Source organism: Phalaenopsis equestris, unplaced genomic scaffold (genome assembly GCF_001263595.1).
Source record: "Phalaenopsis equestris unplaced genomic scaffold, ASM126359v1 Scaffold000224, whole genome shotgun sequence".
Lineage (NCBI taxonomy): Eukaryota > Viridiplantae > Streptophyta > Magnoliopsida > Asparagales > Orchidaceae > Phalaenopsis > Phalaenopsis equestris.
Window position 1 is genome coordinate 6,060,628 of NW_018164666.1, and position 27,065 is coordinate 6,087,692.

Sequence of the window (27,065 nt, forward strand, 5' to 3'; positions counted from 1 at the left end):
GTTTACCTGTGCCTTTCTTAACATAAGTCGAATCTAAAAGATCTACTCTCCTAATCGGATCATCAGATGGTCGACGCTTATTGTGACCAAATCATCTAAGACGACTTTCTCTAATTTTGTCCGTCACAGCAGCTACACCAACCCTATCACAAATATATTCATTTCGCATTTTGTCTCTAAGAGTAAAGCCACTCATCCATCTAATCATTCTCATCTCGACAACACTTAACTTGATACTATGCTTCTCTCTTGAAGGCCAACATTCAACGCCATAGAGCATTGCAAGTCTCACCACCGTCTTATGCAAATAGAGCATTGCAAGTCTCACCACCGTCTTATAAAATTTTCCTTTAAGTCTTAATCGATACTTTTCTATCACACAAAAGTCCTGAAGCATTCCTCCACTTCAATCAACCAACTGGAATTCTACTATTAACATTCTCATCTATACCACCATCGTTTTGAACAACATACTCGATATATCTATAAATCATTTACACCTTTTAATAATTCTTTTAATAATTTGATCATTCATCCAATGTTACACTTCTGTCACTAGAGCTACTACTACTAAAATTACATTCCATGTATTCAGTTTTAATTCTACTCAAATGAAGGCCTTTAGACTCCAATGCAGACCTCCATAATTCAAGTTTTTTTGAAATATGGATAAGGCCTTATTTATATGCCATATGCTTCATTTATGCAGAAAGTCTCATATATGCATATATGTATAAGCAACCCAAGCAGTGTAATGACATAGGAGTTTGAAGGCAATTCATGCTACGGCTGCTGTTGTAGTTTGTAAACTGCATAATACCAAATGTTACTCGACATGTATGAAGCTAAAATTACAATATTCTAACATGCTTTAACAATCTCTTTGCATGTGGAAACTATCCACATCACCCCTCACTCAAATGATATATTTTTTTTCTCTTAACATCAATGGGAATCATACACTAAGAACACACTGAATCATGTGATGTTGTAGTGTTGGTCATACTAAAGAGTCTCCTTAAATCATGATAGAAGGCACTTAAGACCCATAAACAGCAAGAAACACAAGTGGTCGTGCCTACTTTTAACCCAAAACATTGAAGTGGAAGAAAGCAGTCATGTGGTATGTCTATACCAACATAATTTTGATGGTTTATTATTATCATGTGCAAATGGCCTCACCATATGTATATGAATAGTACACGAGTTGCATTCTTGTCTCATATTCCAGTTAAGAAGTTTTTGGAAGAATTGCATTCGTTTCTTATAATAGCTAACATTGATTATAAATGGCATGAACCACAAAAGTATATTTCATTGTTTAGAAGCCTTGATATATGCTATTTATATGCCTCATATATGCAGAAGTAGTACAAAGTCTCATATATGTATAAGAACAATATCCTAAAGCAGGCAAGTATTGAAACACCTAATAAAACGTCACCTTCAATAGGTAAGCACATGCTTTTCATACACACCACTGAGGTAATGTTGCCAGAGTAATCAGTCAATAATTGAGGCATACATATTAAGCAACAACCGCAAATAACATCAACAATAAAACCAGTAACATCAGGTGAACCACGGGATGATAAGCATCACCATTGTAAAGCACAATATATATTTGTCCAGACTGGAAACTTGTTTGGAGATGAGCCACACGATGATTAGCATGGACTGCAAAAGAAGTAATGCGAGGCATAGCTCCCCAAACCAATTCTAATCATGGCAAATATAGCTAGAACAATAATTGAAAACGAGGACAAAAAGCCACATGCATGTAGATTAACCCATGGAACAACTCGAAAAGAGTTTATAATATCAAAGAAAAAGAACACCTATACATGCAAGGGGATCTATGTACTGAAAAGACCCAACAAGGGCAACTCACAAGCAAGCCAAGCAGTGAAGTAAAGAAGAGAAGATTGGTTTCTTCTCAATTAAATAGCATTTCTCAGTAAAAATAAAAGGATTGATGCAAGAAACAAAACACCTATAAAGCCTTTCAGAAGTTTTCTGTTGTATATGATTTCACTTTTTAAAAGCACGCAACAACCACCATTGATGGGTCTGCCGATCAAAGCCCACAAAATAGGGGAAGAACTACCACCATCACGGCTTCCTTTAAGTATCTTTAGAAGAAACAAAACTAAAGAATAAAACTATAACATTTCTCAGTTAAATAGCATTTCTTAGTTAAAAAGCATTTCTCAGTTAAAACACTCTTAAAGTCTTTGAGATAGGAGCCATAGGAACCAACTTTCAATGAAATATTGCTCAACTCACCACCACAAGAATGCTCAATGTAAATAGCATTTCTCAACTCATCACAGGAACACTCGAGGTAGGATGGTCAGTGAGAGTAGAGATAGGAGCTATATAACAAAGATCAAAATAAAATTCACCCCCATCCTACTGCCAAATTCATACATGGAAGATGCGCTGTGCAAAACCATGTCATAAGAGGGATTACCTGCAAAATTTCAGTTCACCACCTAAAGGCACACAAATATCTCAGAGGGAACGGTTGCTGATAAACAGACCACAGACGAAAATGGGAGAGGGGAAGGTTAGACGGGATCGAGGGCTGAGAACTGGGGAGGTTGATCGCAGAGCTAGGGCAACGATGCGAGAACTGAGACGGGATCGAGGGGCTCAGGAGTAATAAATTGCGACGGAACACGGAGTGCGGGGTAATGGGAGCGGCCGTAAAGTCTTTGGGTTATAATGTAAATGAATACGCGCGTTCCCCAACCACCTGCCTCAACGTAGTAACCAAACGGCTCTGCGGTGTTTCGAAAACACCAAATGCCCAAATAAGCTGAGCCAAACGGACCCTAAATTCACCATTCAATTAAATTTGAAAAAAAAAACCTGGTGACTTATTTATTTCGGTCAATAAATATTAAGATAATATGGATAATGTTTTGTAATTGCATCTTTGGCTTGCTGTAGTTTAAAGAATTATTCCTTATTTTTAAATGGGATAAGTTACATATTAGCATTTGTTCGTTTGGTTGAGTCGACTATAAATTTATCCATGCAATGTTAAAAACTTAATTTAATCTTAGGATTAGTTTTATTCTTAACGTGTTGAAATCATGGTCCGGTGGCATGCAAATGGTGATATTGAAATGGATGTTCTTCTTGGTCTTCATACCTTGGATTTGGTTGTTCCCTCTTTTAAGGTCAAATCAATTACCTGTCGATGGATGTTTAATCAATCACTACAAAACTTGATTGGCTGTCAAAGAGTTAATTTTGGTCTATAGGATAGACTAGTTTGACTCCTCCCATCTTGCAGGGATTATGTAGAATTATTTTTTTGTGACTTCAATGGGCTAGACCATACTACAAATGTATGTAAGTAATGCTTTCCTTTATGTTAACCTAAACAATCTCTCAAGTATATTGCTTAGGGAGAGGATCTCATAGCCTTCTTTAGAAAGCTATACGTGATTTGAACAAAGTTCATTAGCTTGGTTTGAAATTTTTTTGTAAATTCATGGTGGAGATTAGGCCTTTTTAATAGCCCTATAGATCATTATATCTTTATCAAGCTCATTTCTTTTGGCTCCATCGATATTGATGATGCTTTACCCATTGGAAGTGATCGTAACATCTTCGAGGCAATACACCACTTACAAAGGTGCTTTTGTCATAACAAAATATTGAGAACTCAAATATTTTCTTGAAATTTAATTTGCTTTGAGTATATCATTATTCAAAAGTAAATATGCTAGTGACCTTCTCAATGACATGATTCTTTTTTACTTCTATGCATGTTACTGCTAACCTTACTATATGGAGACCTTAATAAAAGTTAGGTCTGATGACTTCTTACCTGCTATAATTTTTTATAAAGGTGCTTATAAAAGTGTTGTTGGGAATATAATTTTTTTTTATTTGTTGTGGATATTATAATATTTTCTGAAATGCAACAATAAGGCAATAGTCAAATGGATGTGTAGCAGCAACTTGAAAAGTAAAGCAGTGGGAAAATTTTCTGAAACAGACATTCAATTTACATTTGATGATGAAATGCCTCTTCATGATTTATGCTAATATCAAATATTAGTTGTTAAGCTTGTTTATTTGACTTTTGTGGTCTATTATTTCATTTGTGATTTGGAGTGGTGAATCAATAAAAGCAAAATGTGAATGAAGAATCTTGAGGCTATATGAATGCTTAAATGTAGAAAGATTTTCTTGAATAAGAGTTTTATATATTAAAATAGAGCATCTGAATATTGAAACATTCTTCAATGTTGATTATGTTGGTTCATTTGATGAATATGAAGTCAACATTAGGGTATTGTATTTTTGCTGTGAATGCCCTCGTTACCTTGAGAAACAAAAATTAGAATTGTGCTAAGATTCAGTGTTGATATTAAATATACAACCATGACTCATTTACAATATGTACTGATGTGAGCTAACAGTTTATTTTTCCCAGCACTTATCTTCTGACACTGTATTGTGATAATTGTGCCGGCATATACAGTGCCATCTGTCCTATTTCAATTAACGAACAAAGCATTTTGAAGTGGATTGTGATTTCAAATATTATATTGTATTTTACAGGGATAATGTTACTCATGTTTCTGGTTTGGAACAATTTGCTGATATGTTTATCAAAGTTCTTGATCGCTAAACATTTTATTTGAATCTGTAACAAGCTGGAGCTTTTACATATAGATAGATGGATAGATAGTTCCTTATAATATAAATAGTTTTATTAGTGATATCTGATTTGATTTTCTCATAATTCAAGGTATTATTGTCCTCTAATTTATCTAATTTTATTTTTACCCCACTTTTTGACTATATATAGGCCAACTTTTTGGCCAATAATATAAATAATTCCTCACTATCAGTGACGGATTGACAGTTTAACTGATCTCCCATTTTGTTAATTATTATTTTTAAAATTTTTAAATCATTTCAGGGTTGATAGAAACAAATATCAGATTCAAATTCCTTTGCCTCCGAAGATTGATCCAAGTGTCACAATGATGACTGTGGAGGAGAAGCCAGATGTCACTTACAATGATGTTGGTGGATGCAAGGAGCAGATTGAAAAGATGCGTGAAGTGAGTGAATTAGTTATCTAGCATCTTCTAAACATACTTTAATTTTAAGCCGAGTATTTAGTCTGTAAGATAATTGAAGTGCTAAATTAGTCCTCGTCTCTTCTAATGGGAGTTGAAATAGTCCTCATTGGGGACTATTTTAACCCATATTAAAAAAATCTAGGGACTAAATTGATATTTTTATATACTCCAGGACTAAAATGTCAAAGAGTCAAGGGATCATTTTGACACTTTTCCATTTCAATTCAATATTCTTAAGATTTCTTTTGTAGGTGGTAGAGCTCCCCATGCTTCATCCAGAGAAATTTGTAAAGCTTGGAATTGATCCTCCCAAAGGAGTTCTCTGCTACGGCCCTCCAGGAACTGGCAAAACACTTTTAGCTCGGGCCGTAGCCAACAGAACAGATGCTTGCTTCATCCGTGTCATCGGAAGTGAGCTTGTTCAGAAATATGTTGGAGAAGGGGCTCGGATGGTTCGTGAACTATTTCAGGTCCTATTCCAAATCTTCTTTTTACATTTTATAAGCAAAATGGTTTTCCTTCTGCATTTACAGTCATTTCACATATAAAACTTTCCTAAGGAATTGTTTCTTATTTAGATGGCTCGCTCGAAAAAGGCATGCATTGTATTTTTCGATGAAGTGGATGCGATTGGCGGTGCTCGTTTTGATGATGGGGTTGGGGGTGACAACGAAGTACAGCGTACAATGCTTGAAATTGTCAATCAGCTTGATGGTTTTGATGCCCGAGGAAACATTAAAGTTCTGATGGCTACTAATAGGTGAGTTGTGCTATGCTTGTGTTCTGTGTGCTGATTTTTTTGTCATTAATCAGCTTGGTGTCGCTTTAACGGTTTCTATAATGAGATATAGGCTTAATTTTTTCATTGTGCTGATGTTTATATAATCCATGGCTTTTGCATTCCTTCAGTGATTACTATAGTGAGATGTAGGCTTGATTATTTTTTCCTGTGGTCAGCATTCATTTATTTCTTGGGGCATTTGCATACATACCACCCAATTCCTATGTATTTACATATCTAACCACTAAACTTTACGTTTTATATTTGTTCCGCCCAAAATCTTTCATATCAAATAAAAAATACCACCAATTTAATTTTTAAAAGGTTCAATACACGTTTTCATGCATATGTAAGGTGGCATTTATGTAAAAGATTGAAGTTTAGGTGTTAGGTATTTAGAGATACATAGGAATTGAGTGGTTTGTATGTAATTTTTTCTTATTTATTTTGGCTTAGTAATATATTTTACTGATTTCTGTGCTGTTGGCTGTGGATTATTATTTTGGCGTTGAACTCATAAGCCAATCTTTAGCTGCGTTTACCCTTCAACTTTACACTACTTTGTTGTATTTATTCTGAAGATGGTTCTTTGGGATCTATTAGATTTATTTGAAGTTTATATTTTCCTTTGATTTAGAGGCCTGAACTATTCTCGGATTATGCAGTGTTTCAGGTGTTTATCTGCCTCTGTTGACTACACGATGCATTGATTTTATTTTCATTCTCTCAAGACCTTTTTGTTACACCCATTTTTTTCTAAAATTTGCTGTTTCCCAAGCTATCCCATTAATATTTCGTGTATGGCAGTTAATTTTGCTTAAGTACATCCTGAATATTTTATTCTTCTTTATCATTTGTTTGTTTCTCATATCGAAAAGTCTATTACTGTGTCCCAAGTGATTTTGTGGGCCAAGATAGATCAGATGAAGCAACACCTATTTTTGTTTTAAAACAATGCTTTTTTATCTAAATATTAGTTTGTGCTATTGGTGCTACTCTCGTGGAGCTTTTCCTCTCTACAAATGTGCTGAAATCACACTAATATCCTCTGGCGGGTCTGGGAAATAAAATTTTATTATTTGTATATAAAATTGTACTTGCTACAAAGCACTGTATTTGTGCTAATATCAACATTACAGAAATTTACAAGACCTTGAAATCATTTAACAAAATGATCTACACTTGTTTGATAAAAGTGTACTGAGAGTTTGATACCCCAACTATTTTAACTTATCCTGCCTAAATGCATCCATGCAGACCTGACACTTTGGATCCTGCACTACTACGCCCTGGACGATTGGATCGAAAGGTTGAGTTTGGCTTGCCTGATTTAGAGAGCAGAACACAGATTTTCAAGATTCACACGAGGACAATGAACTGCGAGCGGGATATTCGATTCGAACTTCTTGCTCGTCTCTGCCCCAATTCCACTGGTAACTACCATATGCAAATTTTCTCTTCCATTATATTACACACACACACATTTATCTATACATACATACATGCATATCTACACACACAACACACACCACACACACACACACACACACACCCCGGGCGGCAAGTTGGTTAGTAACTTTGTCACAAGTCCCCTCTAGCCCGGGTTCGATTCCTGTTGAGAACAAATGCATAGCCTTAGGGATCGGTATTTCAAAATACCACCCTTTTAAAAAATTATATATATATTGCAGATGTACTACATACCACTCAATTCTTATGTACTTACATATCTAACACGTGAACTTCAATTTTTACATACGGATCACCTTAAATATGAATGAAAAGGTGTATTTTATTTTTTAGTGTTATTTTTAATGTGATATGAAAGTTTTGGGTGATATAAAGTTTAGGTGTTACATATGTAAATACATTTTGAATTGGTTGGTATGTATGTAAACGCTTCTCGGCCCAATATATATGTATATATAGATATATTGGGCAAGTGCGTACATACCACATAATCTTTATGTATTTACATTTCTAACAGCTAAACGTTCATATTTACATGCATAACCTCACAAATCTTAAACATCACATCAACAATATTTATATAACCATCTCAAAAAGTGAAATGCGTCTTTTTCATACATAGGCTTATTACACCAATGTAGCATAAGTGTATAAACATCAAACTTTTGGTGTTTATATAAATACATGACAATTTTGTGGTATGCATGTTAATTTCCCATGTATAATTTAGTGGGTTTATTTTGAATTTGTTTGATAATGATGGATTTGATGGTTGTTTGAACAGGAGCTGATATCAGGAGCGTGTGCACTGAGGCAGGAATGTTTGCCATCAGAGCTCGGAGAAAGACGGTTACTGAGAAAGACTTCCTTGATGCGGTTAACAAGGTCATCAAAGGCTACCAGAAGTTCAGTGCTACGCCAAAATACATGGTCTATAACTAAATCAGCTGTCCTTAAAACGATGCAGAATTTGGAGTACTTACTATTTATCTTGTTGGGATTCAAGAGGCTTTGTATTAGAAATTTCTTAAAATTAATTTGTTGTTTGTTTGAAGATTTTGGTATACTCCATTAGATTTTGGAATTGACGAACATAATAAAAAGTGGATATTTTGAAGCAAATATTAATGCCATTGCTTTTATATAAATTTTGAATTCATGTTATTGTTTGGTTTGTCCTTGAGCTTATACTAAGACGTTTACCCACACGGCAGCTTTCAAATCATAAAAATGTATTTTGTATTGGTTATATTTAGATTAGGTACTACAATTTTTATGTAATCATATATCAGCTCCCTATAATTTGATTTGTTACATTCATAATATTTCATGCATGCTCGAAAAGATACATTTTTACTTTTAAAAGCTTGCTATTGTGATTGGTAATAATGATATCGTAGCAATGGAATCTGGCGATAACGAAATAAATATCTTCCAATCAGCAAAATTTTACACCAAATTAATACAAAAAACTAGATGCTAAGAGGCATCATTTTTTCTTCCTTCTGATACATTTGTAAATAATAAAGGAGAAGAGAGAACTTTACTAAATTATCTCTCAAAATAATTCAATGTGAAGGCCTTCTCTATTACAAAAATAAAAAATGAATGGAGCGCAAAGAACGCTCAAATATACTTAGAATATTACAAAAAACTTACAGATCGGAAGAAACAGATACAACAATCAAACTTACAGGCCAACCGCAAAACTTACAGACGATCAGTATCAAATCCAATCCTTCGCATTGATGCAAGCATCTAGAAGCTTCCATTCCTCACTACCTTCCTCAGGTGCCTGCGTAATGAAGCATAGTTTCAGAATGTTTCCTTAATTGAAAAAGAGTGAAATTTAATTGAGGCATTTACATACATAACACCCAACTCTTATGTATTTACAAGTCTAACACCTAAATTTTACTTTTTTACATTTATATCACCCAAATCTTTCATATCAAATAAAAATACCATTTTGCAGTTTAGGTATTAGAATCGTAGATTTATAAGAATTGAGTGGTATGTATATAAATCTTCCAATTTAATAATGTAAATCTCACATGATCGTATTCCCATCTAGCTGTTAGGGGAAGGGAAACAAGAATACTCTCAATCCGACCGCCTGTCTTCAGCCCGAATGTCGTGCCACGATCATAGACCTTAACAATCAATCAAATATATGCTCATTTGAGGATCAAGATTGACATCAGGTGGAAGAAATGAGTAAGTTTTTTACTTTTGATTTGAATGGAATTTACCAGGTTGAATTCGACATATCGTCCCCTACGCAGTTGTTGCCATTCCTTGTGTTGATTGGTAAACGACATCTCTTTTCTCCGATTTATGATGGGAATATATGCCGGAACAACAGACTTTGCACACTCTAGAAGATAAAAACATATTATCAGAGGTAATATTAGCAAGGTAAACAAAAAATTAAGATGATGGATTCTAACTCCAGTTTGCAAGATGAAAGTTTCTATTTAATTTGTAAGAAACCCTAAGAAAGTAAACATTTGAGAATAACACCCTCAATTATAAGATATCTTTTAAATATAAACTCCTTCCAATTAGGAGACCTACCTGATAAAGTAATACTACTAAAAACTCCAACATAATGTACATGGAACCTTGGATGGAATCAAACTAAGGCCAAAATTTTGAATTACTCAAGGATTTGGGTTAGAGCTACATAGATATGACATTTGCGGTGTTAAATAAGTAAAAAATAAAAAATCCTTTCCATTAAATTCACGGAAAAATATGGAGATCTCATGTTTAAATGTTAAATATCATTAGCATTAGAACATATTTACATTTGGACCAACACATTATAATTAATAATGAAATCAATAATAGCTAAATGATAAAAAATAACCCCTCAACAAAAATTTGCATCCTTACTTATTTGGCTTATAATCCATCTCCTCATAAATCTTCTAAACAAACCCAAATCTCAATTCCAACTAAGCTCAACGTCTTTTGCTGTCAACTTAAAGGCGCTTATAAGAACGGAACAAGTTTTTCACATTCATTGTTCTGCAGCACTGAACATATATTTTTCAAACTTCGTTTCCTAATGACTTACATAAATTCCAATATTTTATGATAATTCCTCTTTGCACGACTTTAACATATCCTCAGCCCTCAGCATTATAGGGCAATCAAATTCTCCATAGGGTTATTTTATTTCTAGAAATACCCTCATCTTTCATAACCAATAAATTCCCGGATGTAAAATCATCACAGTTGTCAGTTTTCCTCTTGTTTATGCATATATATTCTCCATCAAATGATTTAAACTATTTGTATGTGGCTATGTTAATCCCAGATTACTTAATGCATTTACTTCAGTCCCTTGACGGCTAAAATATGATCTCAATGGTCCCTATTTCTTATGTAAGTGCTTACACGTCCGCTTACCGCCAATACGACAAACTTATTATTCAATCAACTTTCTCCTAGATCTCGTCAAGTCTAATCTTTTTACCAAATATTCCAATTAACTGAAGGAGTTTGGCGGTAAGCACAATGTTTTCATGAGCCAACTTGTGTAACATTTCAAAAAAGCGAATCATCTCCACAAACTCTAACCTATCCAATACCAAAATTCCCACAAAAAACGCTTTAAAGTTGGAATTAATTCAAGTTGAATTTGTGTTTGCCCTAAATCAACTTGAATTGATTTATATAAATCGAGTTAACTCAAAATAAACATTTATATTAAATATATAATATATATTATATATATTATATAACATATGTATAATGGATAATATAAGATTTATATTTATGTATATACTTCGATTAAAAAAAAATCAAGGTCAATTCAAATCAAACTACTTTGAGTCGAGACAACTCTAAATGATTTTGATTAAGTAAAGTTTAAGTTCAAGCCTAAATACATGAGCTTGATTCAATGGCAGCCAGATGTGCCGCCAACATATGTTATTTTATGATATACACGTGTCCGTTCTGCCTTCACTGCCATGATCATCACCTTCAACATCTTCCAAAAAGAACTTTCTTCAACGTGACTTAACTGATACAGAATGTCAAAAACCTAACATCAAAAATCGTCTCCTCATATGTATATCAAAAATAGATTTAAACATAGTTTTAACTATTTTTCATTTTCATTATTTTTAAATAAAAAAACACTAAATTTATTTCTAATTCTTTTAAAAATAACTTACATAAATATTAACAGTTTTTAGTGTATCTAAAGGAGTCTGTGCACTTCAATTTGATAATTGAAGAATCATTAAAGTGAATTGAAGCATTGTGCACCACTTGTCATCAAGTGTGATCGTCCTGCCCAAAAATAATTGCCCAAACATAAATTTATTAGAAAATAGAATAAAATCAAAATTAGGAAGATTACATACAGCCAATCCTTATGAATTTACATATCTAACACTTAAACTTTGATTTTTATATTTATAACAGCTTAATCTATGCATGAAAAGGTATATTTAACCTTTTATAGTAATAGTGGTATTTTGATATGACATGAAAGATTTGAAAGTTAAAAATTTTAAATTCAAAATTTAGGTGCTAGATATCTAAATACACTGGAATTGATGTAAAAGCCCCTAAAATTTAATTCTAAGCAAGATACCGCCCAAAGCTAGGGCAGAGAAAAATTAAGGGGGATGGGGCGCGGAGAAAATCAGAGCCAATGAAAGTGAATTAAAATTTTTAACACCAAGAACCGTGCCCAAAGCAAACATAGGAATTGAGAATTTTTTTTTAAGAAGTCCAAACAGATGAATTTTTTGGAACAATAGAAAGAACACGAACTTGCTGCACGTATCTCGACTTAATGCTTTACTAACAAAAATGTCCTGACAAAAAATTGATTAATATATGAACTGATGGAAAAGAACTTGAATCCTATGCAATATTAAGACCATTCAACCTCTTTAATATCATTTAAAATAATATGAATTGCTCGATTATTTAAAGGCAAACACCATTTCTTATATATTTTTAAGATTACCAGATTATCAAAAGTACAGAAGAAAGTCTTCATAATAGCTAGTTTATTCACATGAGAAACATCACCTAAAATAAAAACAAACTTTGATTTATGATATTACAACTTCTTTGCAGATTTGATTAGTGAACTATACAATTAAAACCAAATTTACATTTGGCTTCTGTGAGAGGCATTGCCGCTTTAATACACGTTGAAAAGATGTTCAAATGATTGAATAAACAAACGAAACTCTAATGTTCAACTCATAAAAATGAAATGAAGTGATATTGCATTTGAAGAGTAGGTTAACAGATAGAAAAAAAATGGAGGAATGTTTATAACATTTAAGACAGATTTGTGGAAGCAACATGGATATGATGCAGTCATGTACCTGTAGCAAAGGCAAGAAGCAATTCTTGATCATAGTCATTAAGGTCATCAAAAAATATCCCACCAAGCCCTCGTCTCTCACCTCGGTGCTGTGCAAAAAAATAAGAACAGTCAATGATAAGGATTTTGAAATTTACCATGAATAGTTTCATCACAATTATTATTTGCACATATGATTTCATTTTCAAATTTGATTCTATCACAACAGTTAGTTTCGTTGGTTTTGATATGCCAATGATTTCGAAGATTAGTTTTGGTCATTTTCTTATTCTAAAAAGCCTTTATAAAATTAGAAAAGCTATTTTTTCAGATTTACTTTTTTTCTCTTGTAAACTTTGAAACTCATAAATATAATTTATTTTTTAATTTTTGGCAGTTTTAATTGACTTTAGGTACTTTCAACCAAGTTTTGATGGTTTTGATTGGGTTTCAATATATTCTATGATTTCCATTTAATTTTGAGGGGTTCAAATTTTAAATTAAAGAATATATTTGCATATAATTTGTATTTTATATTGTATTTCTCTTAAGCTACAAATAGCGTCATTATTATACAATTTTTAGCCAATATAAATAAATAGTTTTTTATTTGGGGCTGAAAAGAAATTGAGCATTTGACAAGTTACTCGTAACATGGCCTGATAATAGCTCGTTCCTACTTATTTGATTAATTAATCAAACAAGTATGAGCATTTAATAAATACTTAATTCTTAAAAAAAAACTGTTACAACTCAATTAAGGCTCCACATAGAGCTCATTAAGAAGTTTGATTAACCATGAATATTATAAAGATATTTGCATATAATAAATAGAGACATATGCACATGAAACTTATTTTAAATTAAGAAAAAAAAAGAATATAAATTCATAATATGTCTGTCAATTTTCTTAGTCCAGCCCATTTCCACAGCCAAATTCTACATTCTTGTATCATTTGAAGTTCATTTAGTCTCTCATCATTAGGAAATATTAACATTGCAAAATTTAACTCGAAATGAAAGAGCTTTGAAGTTTAAGTTGAAAGTTTACTTGGTGGTAATTTTGGTTGTTTGTTTGGTCAGTTTTTTCATCATATATGAGATTAAAAAAAATTTAAAAATGTTATCTTTTAAGTTTAATGAGCTTGATTTGTTTACAACCATTGTATCACTAAATAATTAAATGAATAAAATTCAAACTAGTTAGTTTTACAAAATCGAGGCCAGTTCAACAGTTGGACAACCATTATTAACCGGGTCTTATCGGATCAATGCCAGGTTGGTTCTTTCATGTTGACTGAACCGACCATATAATTGGTTCCTGGTAGAACAGTTGAACCGGTTGGTCTAGTCTAGTATTCAAAACATTGGTTAAACAATGATCAGAAAACAAACTAAATAATCTAATGTGCACTTAAGAAAAGAAACATCATTTTCACAACAATGCACACCTCGGTTACATAATTTATAAATAAGTGTGACATTGTTAGTTAACTTATAATGCAACTCACAGATTAGGTCATATGATATAATGGTGTGGAAGAGAAATTGATTATTATTTGCTCCATTATGTATTTTATATGTTAATATTTTGTTGGATTTTTCGGTGCAAAGGAAAGTCGATGCTACTTTTATGAAGATGAAATAAGCTTCCCACAAGAGTGGTTATAACGGTTTTGCCTGCAATATAAGCATTCTAATGCATATTTCTAGAAAAGAAAGAAAAAAAAAGGTTGCTTCATAAGAAAAGCATCAATAAACATTATCAGACAAGATCCATTTCAATCATCTCAGATAAGGATTCTATTCACACATGGACAAAGAAGATTGTTTAAGGCATGAATGGGGTAATTAAAAGGAAGCTGTCAAACAAAAGAGGTATTTTAATCAAATATAATATTATTGGACATTTGGAAACGCAAAATAATATCTATAAAAAGATTCCAATCGTTATAGCAAAAGACGCATCAATGTTTAAGAGTATAGCTTCAATCCACCTAAGGGCCTCACAATAAATTTTTGTATATCAAGAGTTTCACAAAAGAAAAAAAAATCTACAAGAACTTGAAAATGAATCAAAACTCACAAAAAAATTGTATCGTCGTTGGTTTGAATAAAAAAGCAATCAATGAGTCCGACTAAGCTCAAACTAGTTTATAGTTGGGCTTACCTCAACGCTAAATAAATTTAAATAACATAAAATCACACTTGAGATGGCATCAAATTGGCTTGAGATCAAATTGTTCATAACCTTAATTACAATACTTTTGAGGTGGCTTTAGAAATCCTTAATCATTCATTCTCATTATATGTTCCATAATGTATTAACTACATTTTATGCAATACTTTTGCAGTGTTTAAACAAGTTATCGTCGGTCTCCCTCTCTCCTTTTGAATTGATACAAGATTGTCATAACCTAGTGTGAGGCTTGAAAATTTTTGAAGTTAGGAATAGACAGTCGGACGGTGAAAATTAAACTTTTATATTTTCTTATTCTATCACTAATTGTGTATAATCTAAATAAATTGAAAGTCACTAAAAAAGTTAATTAAATTAATATATTTAAATTTATCTCAATTCATTTGCTCACATCTTCTATAACATTCCCTTATAATTACTTTTCATTAAACAAAAATTTCAATCTAAAAAATTAATTTAAATAACAGTGAGGTCAGTGAATATATCTACTAAATTATAGTAATACAATGAAAAGAAAAAAATATGCATGCTAGTCAAAAGTATTATAAATCAATATCCAAGCATTAAATAATTTACTTTTTAGATATTATCGTTCATGTTACTTTAAAAATACCAATATATTTTACTATATTAGTGACAAATCTATCTTATTTTATATTTATACAACCATCACAGTAGCACTGTCTAAAATTTCATCAATTAAGTTACATCAATATTAATATCATTTTTCAATTACGTGCGTAAACATCCCCGCTAGCATCATAAGGGGGTGAATTTCATTATAGTTAAAATGCACATGCAAACAATCTAATTAACTCATATCATTTATATATTTATTTCATTATATTTGATATAAACACCTTTAAAAAATTCATAATAATCGTCTTGCTAAAAATATAAAATCATCACAATTATATGACCAACAAATAAAAAGAGTAAATAAATCACATCAAAATTGTGCAATCCGTAACTATCAATGAATTTGGTTTAAAAGAAATAAAAAGTTACAACAATTTAAAAATAAGAGTACTCAACTAGCTCAAAAGCATCATTGTATGTGTTCTATCAGCTTTTCTCTAATAAAAAACTGCAATCATATATGTAGAATATGCTAATTACTTTATTATAATTAAGTCTTACCATTTACAAGTAATTTGCCTTTATTTTAACTTTATGAATCATCATTTTATTTTTAAAACTTTTAATTTATTTCTTCAAATAATGTTATTATTTACTCAATGCTACCCTCAAAATAAATATTTTGCAATAATTTAATTAATATTATTCTTATTAATATCCATAATTAAATCCATTCAATTTACAATTTTAACAATTTTTATAAAATATGAAGGCTAAACTTCAATAAATTTACCTTCATTATCGATTCACTTTAAGTTCTAAAAATAATATATAAGTTAATTACTATTTTCATTGTAATATCATGATATAATTTTTACCCATTTCATTCAAGTATATTAAATTTAATAAAGTTTTTTCTTTTAATTACAACTTATTTACTTGTTTCTTATGTAAATTATTTATTAACTTTTGAATTAAATATCTTATATTTAATATTAAATTTAAGATTAATGCTTTAATTTTATTTATTATTATTAATAAATACATAAAAAATTGCCTAACAGTCGTCGGTTATGCAGTCTACACTGCTTAAGTTTCCTTCATGACTTCGCTTCGCACGAAACCACAAAGTTGCGAGGACGTGGATTGGAGGTGTGCTCAAACTAGAACTCCAAAGCTTACCCTTCTTCGATCGATCAATTGAGTTTGCAAACACAACTTTTCGCTCCAAACATTGCTCCAACAAGTTCATCCGCCACTTCCCGTCGTCTTCAGCCCTCAAAGCTCTTAACAAAGCCCACCAAATGCTCGTTCAAGTCACAAGATGCTCATTGCTATGCTTTCTCTTTTTGTTTTGCTTCTCAAGAAGCTGAACTTGACGGCTACGACAAGGGGTTGCATTCCTTTCACATCTCTACTGCCCCAAAATAGCAGTTGCTGTGGAAAGGAGGGTGGAGGTGTAGGCTGTGATTAAGGGACTGGGGGAAGGGCAGCAAGTGGAAGTGCGGCTGGGTCTGGCTTGGAAGGATAGGAGAGGGGTTGGCGGCTGTAGTTAGGGAGGCTGCGGGGCGGCTGATGATGCAGGTTTTGGAGGGGAAAAGGTTGGTTGGCGGGTGGCAAGGAGGAAATTGCAAGGGGGCAGCAACAACTGCAGTTGTATGAAGGGTGACCGAGATCAATGTGGGAAGGATTTGGAAAGATATCAAGATAATCACTATATTGAGAGAGAAATACATCTATCGCACCGCCCAAACACTCAGATACAGCTCTCAAAGGGAGAAAATGAATGTCGACGGCAGTCCTAAACAAACTCACACCAAAAACTGACTTCCAAACCCTAATACAGCACATACATAGGAAATCATTAAAAAGGAATGAAGTATAGTAGGAAAGAAAGCATAAAAAAAGGAAAACATGACTGTTTTGGCCCATCTCCCATCTACAGCGCTCCTTCCGCGATTCCATGCAACGCAGGAGCATTGCCCCACGTCATGGGTCCTTCCCATCTTCCTCCCTCCATCTCTATTTAATTCGGGCAACTCAGCCCATTGGCTTCAAAACAGAGGCGTTACAGTATTTTAAAACTGGCCGTTACAAAAACTCCATTTTCCCTCTGTTGCTTCTAATATTCTTCCAAACTAGAATTTTTTGTTGATGTTTGTGGTTGTGGCTAGTTCCATTCGCTTGAATGAATCTTGAGACCTTCGGTAGTAGGATTTTGGATGCTTTAGCTTTTACATAGACTGTAACTTCCTTGTGATTCTCTGTTACAGAATTCCCATCCATTCCAATGAGGACCAGCTTCTATCTAAAGGATTTCAACGACCCTAGCCCTTCAAAATAAACATGCTACCCCTATCTTCTCATTTTAAAAATTGAGGCGACTTCTGATTTTAAATATGGGGCCTTGATGCATGTAAAATAATAATTCCATCGATACTCTGCCGCAAAGATATCACAAGAAGTTCAAAATAAGCTTATTGATAATCCTGCATGAATGCTGGCTGATAAGTCGCAACTGATGGAGAATGTTGTGATTTCAGAGTATTATCACTTCAACTTGTTGAAGTAGTGTTTTGCACTTGGAGCAATTGATGTGGTCATATGTGAGTTTTTCCCACTTTGACACAAATATTTGGGTTATTTTATATCCCGCAGATTTTGCTATTCTGCAAGGGTTTTTTAAAATCAATGTCATTTAGTCCATAGCCAATTTGTTAGCAGTTTATAAAATTGTTAGCAATTTCTTGTATTGTTATAAATTTGATTTATAAATATGAAAACTATGAATCATGTAAAAGATATTCTAGTCAATGTAAATAAGTATTAAATCTTTTATGTTGAGATTTGGAATAAATCAACATTTTTTTATTGATTTGAGGGGTATTTAAACCCAAGTACAATAGACATAATAATGAAAAATCAATAAAAAACATAATTAAATAATAAGAAAAGAAAATAAACAAAATAAAGCAAAAGAAAAAAAATATAATTAGGTATACAATCAAATAATAAGTAATAATGGTATAATCTAATACTCCCTCTCAAGTTGAAGCATAAATGTCAGTCATGTTTAACTTGGACTTGAAGTCATCAAATAAAAAGCGAGACAGATTCTTGGTGAGGATGTCTGTTAGTTGACCATTGTAGGGCACATATGAAATACAAATCTCCCGGGACTCAATATCTTCTTTAATGAAGTTTCTATCAATCTCCACATGTTTGATACGATCATGTTGGGTTGGATTGTGAGCAATACTGATGGCAATCTTATTATCACAAAATAGCTGCAACAGGATGAAGGTTGACATACGAAATTCACGGAGCATGATGCGTAGCCAGAGAGCTTTACAGATTTCTAAGGACTAGATCAGAATTCAGCTTCAGCACTGCTTCAGGCAACCACAGAAGGGTCTTGCTTTTCCACGTGAAAAGATTGTCACATACAAATGAGGTGGAACACCTATCATGAACTTATCCGACCAAATCAACATCTATATACACCGCAATAGACCGAGATATGTGACGGGAGAAAAACAACCCGAGCCCGGTGCACCTTTTAAGTAGTGGAGAATCTGATGGACAGCTTGGAGGTGGTGTTCGTAGGGGTCATGCATGAATTGACTCTATTTCAACTGCGTGGCATATGTCGGGGTAAGTATGAGCGATGTAGATGAGTTTTCCCACAAGACGCTGATAATAAATATTATTGACAAGTACAATGGGATTGTCAGATAATTTTTCATTAGGATCAATAAGAACAACGAGCTTGCACAAAAGATGTTTGTTCCCAGCCAATAGATCAATCACATATTTGCGCTAAGACAGACAGATTCCTCGAGATAGCCGAGTCACTTTCATGTCTAAGAAGTACCAGAGAGATCTTAAATTCTTCATCTTAAAGGATGAAACAAGGATGTCTTTTAAGGACTCTAATGCAGGAAAATCGTTACTTGTAAGAATAGTATCGTCAACATAGACAATAATAAATAAGCATAGCTACCTGGCCATTGGAGGAATGTCGGAAGAAGAAGGTGTGATCTGATTGAGCTTGAGCTTGAGTAAAACAATGGCCCACGACCTACTTTGTGAATTTGCCGAACCAGGTTCTTAGGGATCGTTTTAGCCTATAGAGGCATTTTCATAGCCTGCACACTTGTCCTCTGGAGGCAGTAGACTCAAAACCCGAAGGGAGAGACATATACAACTCTTATATCAGCACTCCAATAAAGAATGCGTTCTTGACATCAAGTTTGAATAAAGACTAATCCACATTCACCGCAAGTGACACATGACCCGAATAGTGTTCAACTCAGCTACTGGAGCAAATATCTTCTCATAGTCAACTTCATAAGTTTGATAGTATCCTTTGACAACCAATCTTGCCTTGTTGCATTCAGAGGACCCATTAAAGTTAAACTTGGTGCTGAAAATCCATCGTCACCCTACAACTTTCTTACCCCGAGGAAGATCCACGACGTCCCTCGAATGATTACGCTGAAGAACATTCATCTCCTCCATTACTATCATTTACCAGGCTGGGTAAGCAAGAGTAACTTCAATAGTGGCAGTATTTGATGGTCCGTCAGAGCAGTATCGAATGCTCTGTAGGTCGGTAATAAATTGTGAAAATACATAATTTGCCATAGAATAGAAGGAGCAAGTCTGACTGCGTACCTTATCAGGATAACTCACTTTCTCATTTGGAGGAGGGGTCGTGCTAAAGATTTCGTCTGGAGTGGAGTCATGGTCCTATAATGAGGTAGTGGAATCCAGAGTAAGAGAGTTGGGACAAGTGCGTCGAGTAGACATGGACAATGGGAGGAGGAGATGGTACATTCAACGGGACAGGTGACTCCTCAAAGGTAGGAACAATGAGAGGACTATTTATAGGAGTATAATAAGAGACTGTGTCAGGGAACTCAAGCTATCCCTCAATAGAGGCCGATCTAGAAAAATATGGAACACATTCAAAGAAGGAGACATCAACACTAACATATATTTTGTTTGCGGTTAAGACATCGATACCCGTTTTAATTTGCAGAGTATCCAAGGAAGATACATTTTATGGATTCAGTATCAAGTTTACTCCAAATATGGGCAGAGGTCCAAACAAAGGCAGTGCACCAAAAAACTTGGGATATAATATGAAGAAGACCCGATTGCAGGGAAGCATGACATCAGGACAGCTAATTGGGGTTGGAACTAGTGAATTTTGGAAGGGACGCTGTTTATGAAATAGGTGATAGTTAGAATAACATCGTTCAAAAAACGTTTTGGGACATTAGAATGAAACATAATGGAGCAAGCAATGGTAAGGAGGTGACATTTTTCTCTCAGCAACCCATGTTGTTGAGGAGTGTCCGTACAAGAACTATGGTGGAGGATATCATTACTGACAAAAGTCACTCAAAACAGAATTGAAAAACTTACGACCATTGTCAGACCTGAATAGGAGTTTTGAATTGTTAAGACAAGGGTGTACAAGTTTTGAAAGGTTACAACTACTTTTGATTTGTCTTTTAAAATATAAACCCACCTCATTCGAGTATAGTCATCAATTAAGGTTAAAAACCATCATTCATTAGTTTAGCTGAGAGTGCGAGAATGACCCAATATGTCACTGTTAATGAGGGAGAAATGAGCGAAATGTGTGTAAGTGTAAAGTGGGTAATGAACTCGATGATATTTGACTGACTGACATGTCTCACAATTGAAATTTGAGTGATTTTTATTAGAAAACATTAAATGATAAACATTTTTTAAATATTGAAAACTAGGATATCCTAAATGACAATGTAACAATATAACACATTCAACGACTCGAGATAAGCTACAACTTTTGAGTATTGTGACTTCACACTCGGTGTTCTCTTTTTGGAAATAGTAGAGTCTGACTACATTTTTAACAATTCAAATCATCCATAAACGACGATCCAGAAAAACAAAACCATTAAAGGAGAAATTAACAATGCAATCAATATCATTTATCAACTTGCTGATAGATAACAAGTTACGTTGCAATTGAGTTACGTGTAAAACAAACTCCAGAGTTAAATCAATCGTTAGTACAACCGACCCTTTACCAACAATGAGACTACATGATCCATCAGCAATGCTGGCGGTATTTTTCCAAAGCACAAATCGTAAGTTAAGAAAGCTTGCGAGCATCTAGTAATGTGATCTGTGGCACCCGAATCAATAATCCACGGGCTAAAAGAACAATATACTTTGAGAACCATAGGAAGAGTGACTTGTCAGAAGTGAGAGGTCAGACCCGCGAGTTGATTGGCTCCAAGAAGCTTGATTAATTACTTCATCTGGTTTTTTAGGAATTCGAAGGATTCTGGGATGTTCCAAGTAGGAGTCAGTCCTCCAACTATGTCAAGAACACCTTCTAAGGGTGATTCATTGAAAGAATCAGCCATAAGTTCGGCTAACCAAAAGAATCTCTTGTGAGGCATCGATGAATTTTGGTAGAATCATAAGACACGGAATTGCAGAAATTGCAGGAACCCTTCCTGCAAGAATTGCAGGAATTGCAGGTAGCAGGTAACAAAAGAAACAGTGGAAAACTATAGAAAATGTTAGGAGGAATCAGAGTAGGAACAGTGATAGAGGATAAGAACTGCAGTAGGAACAACAACAATAGGAAATGGCAGAAGATGTTCATAGTTGAAGTAGGAACAGCAGTTAAAGGTAATAACTGCAGGAACATAGACAATAGGAACCCTTCCTGAAAATGACAGAAGTTCTTCAAAACAACGAAAAAGAAATTGCAGTAAGGCAGCAAGATTGGTGGCAAAAAGGAAACTGACAAAAAAGAACAACGACAACATCACAGCGACAGACAGGAACAGTGCGCTTGACAACAATGAAAAAGAGGAGGTCGGTTGTTATGCTTGAACCTGAAGGGAGGCCAACTGCTAGAACCAACAGAGGAGGTCGGGGGCTGTTGGATCTATGGTTAGCCTATGATACCATGTTGAAATTTGGAATAAACCAGCAATTTTTTATTGATAGGAGGGATATTTAAATTCAATTACAATAAACAAAATAATAGAAAGCAATAAAAATAGAATAAAATAAAAAGAAAAGAAAATAAAACAGAATAAAGCAAAAGAGGAAAAATATAATCAAAGTATAAAATCAAATAACAAGTAATAATGGTATAATCTAAAACTTTTTATTTTTTCATATATATTTGACCTTTTTTCACATAATTAGCTATTCTAGTCAATATCACCAAGTTCATCTACAATTTCCATGCAATGTATTGAAAGTTTATTAGTCTGTTAACAATTTGTTCGTACTTCATTATGTCACTCATGTAAGAATTGCTTCTAAATAAAGGAAATGAAATGATTTTGTTTTCACTCATTTTGAATGTGAAAATTAAACCATTACCATTGAGGAAAATTTGAGAAGGTTTGTAGAGTTTGAAATCGATATGAGTGACTAACTACATGAAACAAAAAAAAAATGGACTTGACAAACTTCATTGTTTTTCCAAAACATGATGTCCAACTTCAAGTAATCAAATAAACCCTCGGAAAATTTTTTATTGTGTATATAAGAGCTTCCCTCACCTATTTCAAGATTTTGAAACAAATAAGGCCGAGCCTTGAATATTTCCAAAGAATTTATTTTCTAATATAGGCTTGACACTTCCTAATCTCTTAGATTTTAAATCTTTTTATTAGTTTGATCTTATCCATTATCCTATTAAGGTTTTTTGGATCATTCGACATCACAAATCTTAATATCATATCATGTCTTATTATTGCATATTCTGCCCTCCTTTACACGTGCCAAAACCACTGAAGTGGCTTCAAATCTTCTCTTCAACACAAGCTACTCCTGAATGCCACTAATAATCTTTAAATCTTAATTATCTCATGCATCCATCTTAAAATTCTTACTTGTCCCACTCAACTTAACAACCTGTGACTTTATTACCCAACATTCAAATCCAAATAACACAGTTGATTTAACTGAAATGTTATGACAATTACCTTTACTTAACATGGCTTCCTCTCATCGTATAATACCTATGGAACAATTAGAAAGTTCTAATCACACAACTTCAAGTTTAGAATTTATATCAAGTTTTACACATTAATTTTTCTATATAATAGATGCATGATAATTAAACCAATCATGATATGTTGCTTAAACTTCTTACACTTAATTAAAAATTATCAACCTCACATCCTCTGAATTTCTATCTTACATGCTCTATATTCCTTCCATTAACCTACGTCCATTATCCTATAATAATTTTCATCTATTACTCGAAAAATAATAATAATAATAATAATGTAAATCTCCAGGAACTCTACAACTTAAAATGAATATTTTTAAGTGTAAATTAGATAAAAGAAAAAAGTTGGCAGGATGAGTTTTCTAGATACAATTTAATATCTATTATAGAATGAATTTAGAAAGAATAGCCATGCACACAAATAGTGAAAGCACTAGTAAGCCAATTGCATCTTGCGTTAGTGTAGGAAATGGCCATAACTTAAAAGTATATCAGTAACGTTTAGTCTAAAAATCTTCCGCTAACCTTGAATATATATGGCAATTGTAATTTAAAAATAAGAAGAAATAGTGTATCGGAGTATGATTTATTATGATAAAATATTAAGAATAGAAGAACAGCGCTAATAATATTTAGCTTGCATTGCAGATTCACCTTGATGAGAAAATAATCATCACACCACTTTTTGAATCTCGGATAGAAACTTGGATCGAACTTGTCACATGCTTGTTTCTGAACCTGCATTAAGAAAAATGATCAATGCAGCATTTCCAGAAATTTTCCATTTTACTTGGGATTCGTCTTGTAAAAGCTCAAGTAAATCCAGTAAATCTTGATTTTCTAAATCATGCCAACACCAGAATTTAGTAAATCCAGGATTGGAGACAAAACTGTGAGGAATTAAGAAAGAACTGGAATTACTAAACCCACAATTTAAAACGTGGCTTTTTTTTTTATCTGACAAATTTAAGTTAAATCTCATTTAAACCTGTTTCCAGACAGCCCCAAAATCTCCACATTTAAACTTATTGTCTAATGTATCTCTATATCACCATAAGAATTCACTAAGAATGAAAAAAATTTACTAGCATAGCTGCGGCTCAAATGGAGAACAATTCAAGCTGACTCAGCACTGCAAACAAAAATACCATGTGTACAATTATCTACAACCGACGTTTATGCAAATTATTGCAAAGATAATAAATCTCAGGTGAACACTGGGAAGATATAAAACACCCAACCCTACAATAATATCAATTTTTCTTAGATTACTCCAGGAAAATAAAAAACTACTAATTCACTCTCAACTATACCTGATGGAAATGCTTAACATCCTCCTCAAATATATATGCAGGAGTCAAATCAGTGCCACCACCAAACCACCACTGCCTAGGTGCTCCAGGAGAATCTGCTTCCCAATCACGTTAAAATATAATATCAAGCAAGCAATATTTCTATACAATATAGTCATAGAAGGAAAAAAAACATTAATGTTAACTGGGACAAGTGAATTTCACAAATTAACTAGGAACATTATTTTAACCATGTCTCAGACAACGAATTCCACTGTAAGCATAAATTCCTCTGAATAATCCAATTAATGTAGCACCATTAATATTGGTTGACAATTCAGCTCAGAAAAGCAAAGATTCTCATAGGCCAACCATAAACAGTCAAACCGGCTAAAAAAGTTGAATCCGACTGATTTTCTTATGTTTTTTCTGGGCTTCACCTTATTTTAGGCCACATTTTTTGTCCTTTTCATTTTATTATGAAATAAATTATAATACGAAATTAAGAATAAGTATATGACCTCTTCCTTCTTAAGGTTTTTACTCCATAAACGTAAGGCCTATTGTATGAACTTTAATAGATTGTTACGGCTAAATGAATTATTGATGGTTCACGAGCATTATTGATGGCTGACAACAATTCCCCAATTGATCCAAACTGCATGCAAAAAGTTATTCTTCCTCAACCCTCCTTTCCAAACAAGGTACTTCATAATTATACTGATTGTGCGTTGACTCTCTCTCATCAAGATTTCTCAAGCATAAATCCTCTCCCTTAAACAACACAAAATTACTAAATTCTAAACTCCTCCTAATCCAATTCACCAATAAAAAAAAAATCCAATAAATCCTAGTATAAGAATGAGTATGGGAACTTCTCACATCTTCCCAAGAACTTTCGAGGCTAAATCTCTACTTCCTAGTTTTCCTTTAGTCGAACACCCCACCAATCCCCAACTTTCCAACTCTGATCAAACCACTCAAATCAATAATTTAAAAAAAAAACCACAAAAGGCAAAAATGGTAACAAACAAAAAGGAAATTCATAAAATATTAAATGGGCTCACTTTCAAGCTATTTTATAGCCCTCATTATTTTAGGCTGAATATTACATTATTTTTTTTATTTAAATAGTTTTCCTTTATATATAAGATCTCTTGCATGGATCATAACAATCTGCTACTGATGAATGAATACTGGAGATATATGAGTTCTATTGATGAATAATTAATTCCACACCAGTTTAAAAAATGTGTACAAGGATTGGTCTAAGTCGTTTATGCGGAGCTTTTCCATCCCTTCCTTGCCAAACAAGTAGTTTATGATTATGTTAATTCTATGACCGTTCTTTCAATGTTCAAAATTCCTCAAGCGCATGTCCTCTCTCATAAACTATACAACTAAGCTTTAAACCCTAGCCTTCTCCTTAAAAATTAGCAAAAGAAAACAATCCAATAAATCCATCCATCACCAGTAAGGAATATTATACGATATATGAAGCCATTTTTATATTCAAATAAGCAAATACTATTCATTGCATCATATTCTACTGAAAACACTACCCACATATCAATCTAACTTCCATAAAATAGCAGCTGGAACGTGTTTCAGATCAGTTTGCATTCTTCAAATGTGTAGAAGTGTTAGTAGTGATTTTTAAACATAAACAAATAAATAATAATAATTTATATTATAAGTTAGGATTTTAAAATTTATTATTTTTTTGTGTGCTATTGCAGACTTCCTATGTACATGTGTACAAAATGTCCGGACTTATTAATCTAGCTTAAAGTCAGGAAACAGCTCACATTTGACTTTTTCAGCAAAAAAAAATGACTCAACTCATTTTGTTTGTAAATAAATGAACGTTATAAGAGATCGGAACATACATAGGGCCAAGTAGGTCGCGTTACTTGATTTGAACCCATGTATATATTCATGCACGTCAAATATTACAGAAAACTAAAGATTGCATGTGTGTGTATTGTTGACCTCATTTTTGTGAGGTCTTGTCTTCTCCTCCTTAGAGCCTAGATTCTAGCTCTAGAAATTCCTAATCGACTATCTTAGAAAACTAGAATTGGGACTCACCTTTCTAGAAATTCCAGTCAATTCCTATTTTCCTTTGATGTCTAGCATCTTTGGCACAAGACCATCGTCTTATGAACGAGCGGTTATGGGCTATTTTGCGTAGATTCAAGGAAAATGTTCCAAATAGGACTTCAAGCCTTAGGAAAACAT

The 27,065-nt window shown here is 33.2% G+C and overlaps 2 protein-coding genes across 2 annotated transcripts in view; one reads left to right on the plus strand and one right to left on the minus strand.

Annotated features, from left to right (window-relative positions):
• LOC110023391 (26S protease regulatory subunit 7) overlaps positions 1–8,496 on the plus strand; it is a 28,082-nt gene extending 19,586 nt beyond the window's left edge. Inside the window, exons 6-10 of the mRNA XM_020722794.1 lie at positions 4,949–5,093; positions 5,366–5,584; positions 5,693–5,874; positions 7,153–7,328; positions 8,150–8,496. Of these exons, the coding sequence (XP_020578453.1) occupies positions 4,949–5,093; positions 5,366–5,584; positions 5,693–5,874; positions 7,153–7,328; positions 8,150–8,307 (880 nt within the window). The 3' untranslated portion in view covers positions 8,308–8,496. The remainder of the gene's footprint in view (positions 1–4,948; positions 5,094–5,365; positions 5,585–5,692; positions 5,875–7,152; positions 7,329–8,149) is intronic.
• Positions 8,497–9,031: 535 nt separating this feature from the next.
• The window catches only part of LOC110023556 (oxygen-dependent coproporphyrinogen-III oxidase, chloroplastic-like), a 34,441-nt gene continuing 16,407 nt past the window's right edge, over positions 9,032–27,065 (minus strand). The window contains exons 3-8 of the mRNA XM_020723036.1: positions 24,846–24,940; positions 24,187–24,270; positions 12,732–12,819; positions 9,618–9,742; positions 9,420–9,518; positions 9,032–9,160 (exon numbers count right to left, since the gene is read on the minus strand). Coding sequence (XP_020578695.1) covers positions 9,092–9,160; positions 9,420–9,518; positions 9,618–9,742; positions 12,732–12,819; positions 24,187–24,270; positions 24,846–24,940 — 560 coding nt within the window. The 3' untranslated portion in view covers positions 9,032–9,091. The remainder of the gene's footprint in view (positions 9,161–9,419; positions 9,519–9,617; positions 9,743–12,731; positions 12,820–24,186; positions 24,271–24,845; positions 24,941–27,065) is intronic.